An 8,799-nucleotide genomic window follows, 5' to 3' on the forward strand; every position below is an offset into this window, starting at 1 on the left:
GCCAAATATTAGAGACTGAATGATATGAAATTACTGAGATTTGGCCATATGTTACTTTAAGAACAACAACAAAAAAATCCAAACCCATTGCCACTAAGCTGATTCCAGCTCAGAGTGACCCTGCATACTGTTTCCAAGACTGTATCTCTGTGGAAGCAGACACACCTATCTTTCTCTTAACAGGCAGCTGGTGGGTTTGAACCACCTACCCTGTGGCTAGCAGCCCAACCCCTGACCCACAGAGCCACCAGAGCTCTTTGAGACACGCATTTAAAATGTAGCCCACTGAGGTGAAGAGATCATGGTTACCCACTTGGTTATGAGCAGAAGCAAGGCCACACAGAACACTTTTAGGATCTGGATCAACACCACTACTGCTGGAGGCACTGCCCTACTTAGTCAAAAACACAGACGACATTCCTGCTTACAGCCACATCTATGAGAATAATGTGGTGGCTTTGACCTTAATTTTACTGGAAGGCCTCTCCGGCCTGAAGATTGTGTAATATGGATAAGGCTCACAAACGAGGCTTCCCGGGGCTAAGTATAAGCATATTTTACAAAATTTAAAAATGCCCTCACATGCTATATTCTTTCACCATTACTGTGATTCAATCATTTTTAACAGAATTACACAAAAACTCATAGCCAGGAGAACCCATACAGCACAGATTCTAACCAATCTCAGGGTGAAGTCCTGTCTCTGGCTCTTACTGTGTGCGCCCTTGGGAAAGTTAATTAACTTCTATGGGCCTTGGACCTTTAATCCTATAACAGGTGATCCTTTAAACATATTCTAGCTCTAAAAATTAAGAGTAGAATCAAATAGATGTTTCAAAATGCCCCCCCCATCAATTATTTGCAAAAAACATATAATGCCCAACACATTGCTGTTAACCCAACTCTAATAATAAATGCCTTGCTTTGTTTGCTTAAGATGCCCTGAAAAGCTGTGTTGCCTCAGAAAAGTATTCTGGGCAACCTGAAGTGTCCACAGATGTAGGACTAGTTTAATACCATGGTTCATCCAAAACTGAGATGCTATATGCCTGCTAAAAAGGAAGAGGTACATAAATACGAGTTGTCATATGTAAAATTAACTTTAAAAAAGTAAGGCAGAGAAGCCTAGATGGGTATGTGTCGTAGGTCCACTTGCATATAACAAAGAAGCACAAGAAAGACTTGCCCGGGCTGCTCTACGATGAGGAAACGCCTGCAAGGAGACACCGCAACCAGGAGAGGAGCTGCCTGGGTGCCGTGGAAAGGGGCCTGGGTAAGACTCGGGCTGACTGGTAAGTGGACAACCATCTGTACTGTTGATTGTCTTTTAACTAAGAGCATCTATTGTTTAAATAATATTTTTTTTAATGGCAACTAGTCAAAAATAGAAGCTACTAAGTGCTCGTTTTAGATAATATTGAGATTCATGAATTATTCCAGACGGGTCACCCTTCTATTTTTATGTTTTCTTTTTTCAGGTTGACTGTCTTGGGCTGGCAAGCCAGCCAGGAGGGAGAGGCAGAGCCCGGTGCTCTCCCGGCTCACACCTCCTGTACCTGCCCTGCCGCTGTTGCCCCCAGACTGCGGGTGGAGGGCAGACACAAGTGACAGGTCAGGGGGAGTTATGAAACACGAAGAGAGGAGCTGGGAACGTAAGCATCATCCCACAGCGCAGGCAGATGCCTCGGGGGAAACTGAAAACAGACAGCCGAAGGAGGAAAACAAATCACTAGGGACAGAGACGAGCCAAGCGAAAAACAAGCCACAGAGGGCCGGCAGGCACACGAAACACACAAAATCTCCTGTTTACCCCCGGGCCAAACAGTCCCAGAACAGTTGACGGGATCCAGCCAAAGCACGCAGGACAGTATCCTGGTTGCTACAGAATGACATCAACCCAACTCACCCCCTCATAATGACCACCCAAAGCAGGTGGTCTTTACAGGCAGGGCAGCTGAGGTCTCTAAGCGTGGACATTAGGCAGGTGGACATCAGCTTGAAAAGCAGAGTTTACTTCCACCGCAGACACCCAAAAAATAACGAGCAGAGACAAGCACCCACATCGGTGGCAGCGTCGTGTGGCCCTGTGCCTTTCCACTCTGAAGAACAGAAAACTCGATGTGGGGTTCGCTTCTCTTTACATTTGAGGGTGGTTCGAATGTCGGAATCGTTTCAAATGCTACATCTCTGAGTATCATTTAAAAGATCACCTGTCATCACCTCAGTCAGAAACAATACAGTGACAATGGCCGAAGTCCTCTCGTTGTGTTTAAGGAAAACCAATACTCTCTGACATTTGCCCAGGTGCTGTTTTCAAAACCATTGGAAGAACAAGGCAATTTAACAGGTGTTGTCGATCACAGACCTGCTTTGGGTCAGAGCCCCAAGGTCGCCGTTCTGCCACACGAGCCCAGCTCACGTCTGCTCACAAACAGTACCTGTACACACTCCCGTGATGAAACATGAGAAACTGCACATTTTCTGCACCTTAAACATTCTTCGCCCATTAGCAAGAGCTTTCTCCCATCGCCCCCCCACCCACCTCCTCAACATCCAGCTCCCTAGAACATCCCTGGCAAACAGCTGCAGGTCCGTCAAGACGCCCCCCCTGCAATCGTCGGCAGAGACCTGTGCAGCACCAACCTGTGTGGAAAATAACAGAGCTTTTCCTAAACCCCGAAGGGAGCCGGAGGTTCCGAAGCAATCCTTTGGCCGTCAGTCGGACGTGAATGGTGGCTAAGGAGAATTTGGGGGACAGCAGCATGTCTTCAGAGAAGGTAGAGGCTTTCACAGAAGGAAAAGAAAGCTTCCGTGGGCTGTTACATGCTGTCTGTTGGCACTTCGTCCTCTTAGCGGGCAAGAAATACAGCAAGAGAAAACATGCCTACGTGGCAAATGTCATTCCACGACATACACACAAAAGTGTGTGTGTGCGTGTGAGTGTGTGCCGTGGGAGGGGGGTGTCTGGGGGAGGACAAAAGAAAAGAATCAAAAACACTCCCAAAACAAAGCCAGAGAAGCCAGAGTTATCCCACGGTTCCCGGCTTCCGCTGTCCCTCCCAGATGTTGTCAAAGCAAAGCTTTTCCTCGGAATAAAACCTCCTGTGCGCATCCAGGAAGCAGCAGCCTTGGATTACATCACGCTGGCCCTGCCGATGGGGATGTTATGGCTCTTGTCGAGACGGGGAAGGGGAGGGGAAAGTGGGTGGTCTTAGGAGCTTTATATAACAGCCAATTATGTCACGGGTCCTGTAACGACTTGGAAGATCATGATGGGGAATTAACTGTTTCTAGTGCCTCATGTTTACTTAGTGGTGACATGAAAAATGCTAAGGTTTTCATTTAAGAAATCTCTGTCCCGGTTTTTATATTTTTAAATTTCTTGTGTTCATATTACTAACACTGAATATCTTTTTCTCACATATTTTTATGCAAGCCTACCTATAAATCTGATACCGTCAATAAAGTGAAAATATGTGGTTTCAAGAAAGGAAGGTTCCCTACTCTGATTTTTAATAAAATTTCTGTTCCACTCTTTTAGTGATGGATAAGAAGTTGAAATTCAGCTTTGATACTCACTCCTGGGCTATGGCCCCCACCAATGGCCAATAACAAAAAGCTGAGGTGGTTTCTCTATTAGATGGAGTTTAATAGCTCCTGAGGAATGGGAAGTAGCTCACTCCGATGGACTACAAATTTCAGTCATAGACAACTGGGGGTCTCTCAGGTGCTTTGAGAACAGGAATGTGGGGCAGCTCACTGCCCTCCAGTTGACTCTGACTGATGGATCCTTCACTGGTGTCTCCGACACTTAATCCAGGAGAGTGGCTCGCAAAGCATATAAAAATATAATAGCAATGGTGAAAAAAAAAACAAAAAGATTAAGAAAATCATACCAAAAAGATTCTCATTTAAATAACCCTAATTACTACATCAGAAACAACCCAAAGTTTTATCCTGTAACAAGGCTGGCTCCTAAAACCTTGTTAATATTGAAAAGTACAGCAAAACAATGTGTAAAAGTGACTGATGCCTGTTTCCAAGGCTCACTCAGGCAAGATTCAGTAACAAAAAGAAATGCAGACAACTGTAACGACCAACAATCCTTCTATTAAAATGGGTGGGCTTCGGTAACCCCTGCAGGAAGGCTCGAGAACACTGAGGGTTGCAGAGGGAAGGAGCTGGGCAGGAAAGGAAAGCTGAGTGGTGCCTCCTCCCTCTCCGGAGCTTGTCAACAAGAGACACACCTATAATGTGTTCTCACCCAGATCGCCGGGCTCCCAAACACGCTGTGCCCATGGCAACCGGGGCACAATCAGTCAAGGAATCAAAGTCAAGAAGAGCTTCATTAAGGTACTGCCTTTCAACACACTATTCACTTCCAACGTTTTTCCTTACAGATTCTACATACTAAGAACATGCCACAATCCCCTCTTCCCCCCAAAGAAACCTTCAAAACCCAAATACCAATAAGCATTAAAACGACAGAGAGGAGAACAGAGCCTAATATGACTACTATTAAAAACGAACATAATATCCCTGATAGTGGAAATTGTGGTTTTGTTTATGCAAATTATAAATGACCCCAATCAAAGGTGCAAGGCTTTAGTGTAAACCATTCGAAAGAAAGGATGTTAGCAATTTAATCACCAATTCATTTTATACATTAAAAAATTCAAATTTACACTGTTATACAGCATATATTAAAAGCCAGTTGTTAGTGACCTTTTTAAAATAGACTAAGATACTGAAGGAATAAAGAGAAGCAGTGCCAAGTCATGAAGGCAAACATCAGACCGCCCAAAAGAAGGCAAAAACCAGTGTCTTTTGCTTGTAAAACACACACACACACACACAGTAGGCAAGCATAATAAAGAGCTTAGACTGCACCAACCTACACTACCATATCCAGACTGCTAAGCTCACTTCTGGAGCACAGAACAGAGCCAGAGTCTAGAGCCGGGTGGTCACCCTAAGCTCTCGCTAAGGCGTTATGATGTTATTCAGCCCAAGATGTAGTCCTTGAAGCAAGCATGAAGAAAATAAAATCACTGAGAATTGTATTATTATGACTAAATTGGGTCTTTGGGACGATCGAGGATGACGTCTTAAGAACAGCAGGCGTTCCATATGTGTTTGTAAAATGAATGAACTAAAACTACATCAAACATAAAAGTTTTAAAACTGAAAACAAAACAAAAAATTTAAAAACTGGCTCATTGAGCTTCAATTATTTCCTTAACACAATCTGCCCCCTGGTGGCAATCTAGGACAAGGGAGCCAAAGCACAGGTGTTTCTCTAACAATCATTCCCAAACCCACTGCCATTGAGTGGATTCTGACGGCTGGTGACCCTACACAGGGTTTCCAAGGCCGTAAATCGTTAACGGAGCAGACAGCTTCATCTTTCTCCTGCGGAGAGGCTGGTGAGTTTGAAATGCCAGCGTTGTGCTGAGCCACCCAACGCTCAGGCAACAGGATCATTAGTCACAGCCAGTTCTCCCAGACCATCCACCGGACGGCAGGCACTGACTGCTATGTGCACGTCCCCCATATTCACTTCCTGAAACGACCAAAGCAGCAGCCACGACGGTGTGGTTACATCTAGTTTTATACTACATATACTTCTTGGAGGAAAAAGCAGAGATTAAAATACTGGGTCAAAGAGGTTCTTTGTTTATTTGATGAGCTCTTAGTATTTGTGTGATATAGGTAATATCATGTAATTTGTGGCATAACACTAAAGATAGGAGAAGGGTCTAAAGATGAGAACGTGTCCCTTTTAAAAATCTTATTTTGCTTTTTAAAAATCCTCAATATGACTTCAACTGTAAATAAAAGTCATAAATATTAAGGCACATACACTAGATTATTCACAATGCTCTTTATTTTTCCTTACAGTATGCAGTATGTTTCTGTATTCTTTTTAAAGATCATATTAATCTGGAGACAATAAAGTTAAAAGAAAGCTTAAGAATGAGAAGAGCTAAAACTTACAAGTAAAAGAAAAACAATGAAAAATAATTAGTATAAAGTCTTCAATGAGGCTTAAAAAAAACAAATGGCATGGATGATAGGGGGGGGGTGCTGATACATGTGGGAATACCACAGTAGACTCAAACAACATCACACATTCCATTCTGGCCTATGGATAAATGTTGTTTGTTTGTTTTTTAAACCAGTAACTTTGTTTTGGAAGAACAATGTTGTGGACATGATTTTAGCATATGCTGTGCAGAGTTCATGAGAAGCTAGGCAATGCTTTCAAATTAACACTTGGATGTTGTGTTGTTCATGATTATAAGGAAGAAGATTAATGTTAATGTTAACAATTAATTTCAACTGGCTTGTTCAAGAGTACCTATCTCTTGAACACTGCATCTCAACACTGCCTATCTATCTAAAAACCTGAGACTGAGTACCAATCTTAGTGCTTTTCTCCTTGTTCACCTTAATATATACATTAAATTTTCTTAATTTCTATTGCTATATTCATTGATGTCATATGGTCAATTCTCCATTCAAATTGTGGAAGCTCAACTCAGGTCCCACTTTTTCTACAATTGTGGTCTTTTTAATAGGAAGAAGACTGTTTGTAAGGTATATTCTTAGTACTTTTTAAATTCACCTAATTAGAAAACATGTCACCCTTCATGGACCCATGAGATGAGAAGTTCTCAGAAGGGAATAGGGAGGCAGAGGAAGTGGGGTGAGTGACGTCACGTTCTGGGGTTATAATCAACGGCATGAAAATGTTGAGTGGAAAGCTAATTAGCTCTGTAAATTCTCACCTATTTTACAATAAGAAGCATGTAATTTCTTTGCTCTCTCAAACTAGAAGCAATCATGCTTTCAAAAGACGACCCCAAAAATGAAAAAAGACAAGCTGTCAACTGGAAGAGTATTTTCAGCCATCATATATCCAATCAGAATCTAATAACGAAAAACTCTAGCAAACTTCAAGAAATTAAAAGACAAATGATAGTAAATAGGTAAACAACCTGAATAGACATCTTACCAAAAAGGACATTGAAATGAACATTAAATACAGGAACAGATTTTTGCGCATGCAAATCAAAACCACAATGAGATTCCCCTAGGAGGACTAAGATTAAACGACAGCAAAATGCTGGCAAGGCTGTGGTGATACTGAACCCCTCACCCGCTGCTAGAAGGAGCACTGGCTGCACTGTGGGCTAACTGGGGTCTAACTGAAAGTCAGTAGTTCAAACCCGCCATCTGCTCGGAGGATAACGGTGAGGTTGTCTGCTCAGGAAGGTTTACAATCTCAGAAACCCAAGGACTAGTTCTATCCTGTCTTAGAGAGCCACGAGGAGTCAAAACTGATCTGATGGCGGTGGGTTTGGCTTGCTTTTGTTTTTGAAAACAGTGTTGGGTTCCTAAAAAAAAAAACAAACTAAACATAGAACTACCATTTGAACCAACAATTCTATCCCAAGAACGTACCCTAAAGTCGTGAAAGTGGGGACTCAAAAGAGGCTAGTTCACCATTGTTCATTGCAGCACTGTCCGCAATAGCTAAAAGGTACGAACAACATCATGGCGTGAAGTAAGCCTCTCACAAAAAGACAAATATTGAATGACTTCACTTATATAAGGAGGCACAAAAACGGCAAATGCATACAGACCAGCTAGTACTGGTGGTCACCAGGAGTGGGGGTAGTTCATTGTGCTACGAACGTTTGCATAGATTAGGGTAAGGTTTCACAGCTGATTATGGTACTCACTAGTAATAGGTTAACCTATAGAAAATGGAATTGGTCAAAAGCTGCGTCGCAGAAACATTTTGAATGATTCAACAGAGAAAAGCAAGGAGGAGCTGCCGAGGCTGCTGGTGTACAAGAAAACACCACGTGGGCTTTGGTTCCTTAGTTTGGGGGCTTAGGGTCAGGGCTTCATGGGATAGCCCCGTTAGTTGGCTTAATCATGTGTTTGGTACATCTGTTCTACTTCCCAGGTTGCTGCTTCTTGCCTGGGTCTGGCAAGCTTGCAAGCAGCCAGTCAAGGCACAGCAGGGGAGGCATGAGGAGTCAGGAATAGTGGAGGACCCGGAACAGGTGGCCCATTCCCCTCATGAACAACTGCCACCTTTTTAACAGGAGCATGCTGTCTGGTTTCCATCACTGAACACTGCGGTCAAAGATTTTATAGAAGAACCTTGACCCAAAGGGAGGAAATTCAAAAGAAGAACTTCAAATTATCATGAAGACTTTCTGGAGTCCTGGAGCACAGATAACCCTTCAAACTCCTGCCCTACAGACATACAAGTGTACTACATACAACTGAATGATGGACTGTGATAAATGTGTAAGAGCCCCGCCCCCCCATTAAATGATTAAGTAAAAAACAAAACAAAAAACGACTGCACTGAGAAATCTTTAAACCTTAAACCAAAAATATCCTCTGAAGTTATATCTTTGAGCCAAACAGTGGTATGCCTTACTCAGAGCAAAAAAAGAGAAAAGTCTGCCTTGAGCATTGTGCTCTTTTAAGACTCACATATTGTTTGCTTGTTAATATCTTGTTTCTGAGGGGTGGGAAAGGGGGGGGGTTGGCTTAAAAAAAATTTTTTTTTTAGGGTGTGTTGAGAAACTAATTTAATTCTCCTGGAATCCAGTTATCTGGCTCCATGCAAATGAGGTGGCCAAACAGGCCATGTCTTTAGATGTTCTTAGGAATTTTGAGCTTTTTGTTTTATCGTTTTATTAGGGGCTCATACAACTCTTATCACAATCCATACATACATCAATTGTGTAAAGCACATTTGTACATTCATTG

The 8,799-nt window shown here is 42.6% G+C and overlaps 1 protein-coding gene across 5 annotated transcripts in view; it reads right to left on the reverse strand.

Moving 5' to 3' along the window:
• MTUS1 (microtubule associated scaffold protein 1) overlaps positions 1 to 8,799 on the reverse strand; it is a 170,189-nt gene that overhangs the window by 43,267 nt on the left and 118,123 nt on the right. Inside the window, exon 1 of one of the 5 annotated variants that reach the window (XM_004696166.2) lies at positions 2,644 to 3,129. The exons of the other annotated variants lie outside the window; for them this stretch is intronic. Within the exon in view, the coding sequence (XP_004696223.1) occupies positions 2,644 to 2,764 (121 nt within the window). The 5' untranslated portion in view covers positions 2,765 to 3,129. Of the gene's footprint in view, positions 1 to 2,643; positions 3,130 to 8,799 lie in introns of those variants that run through there. 5 annotated transcript variants of the gene reach the window in all.

This window comes from Echinops telfairi, unplaced genomic scaffold (assembly GCF_000313985.2).
Source record: "Echinops telfairi isolate 266 unplaced genomic scaffold, ASM31398v2 ScPeMD7_9;HRSCAF=40, whole genome shotgun sequence".
Classification (NCBI taxonomy): domain Eukaryota; kingdom Metazoa; phylum Chordata; class Mammalia; order Afrosoricida; family Tenrecidae; genus Echinops; species Echinops telfairi.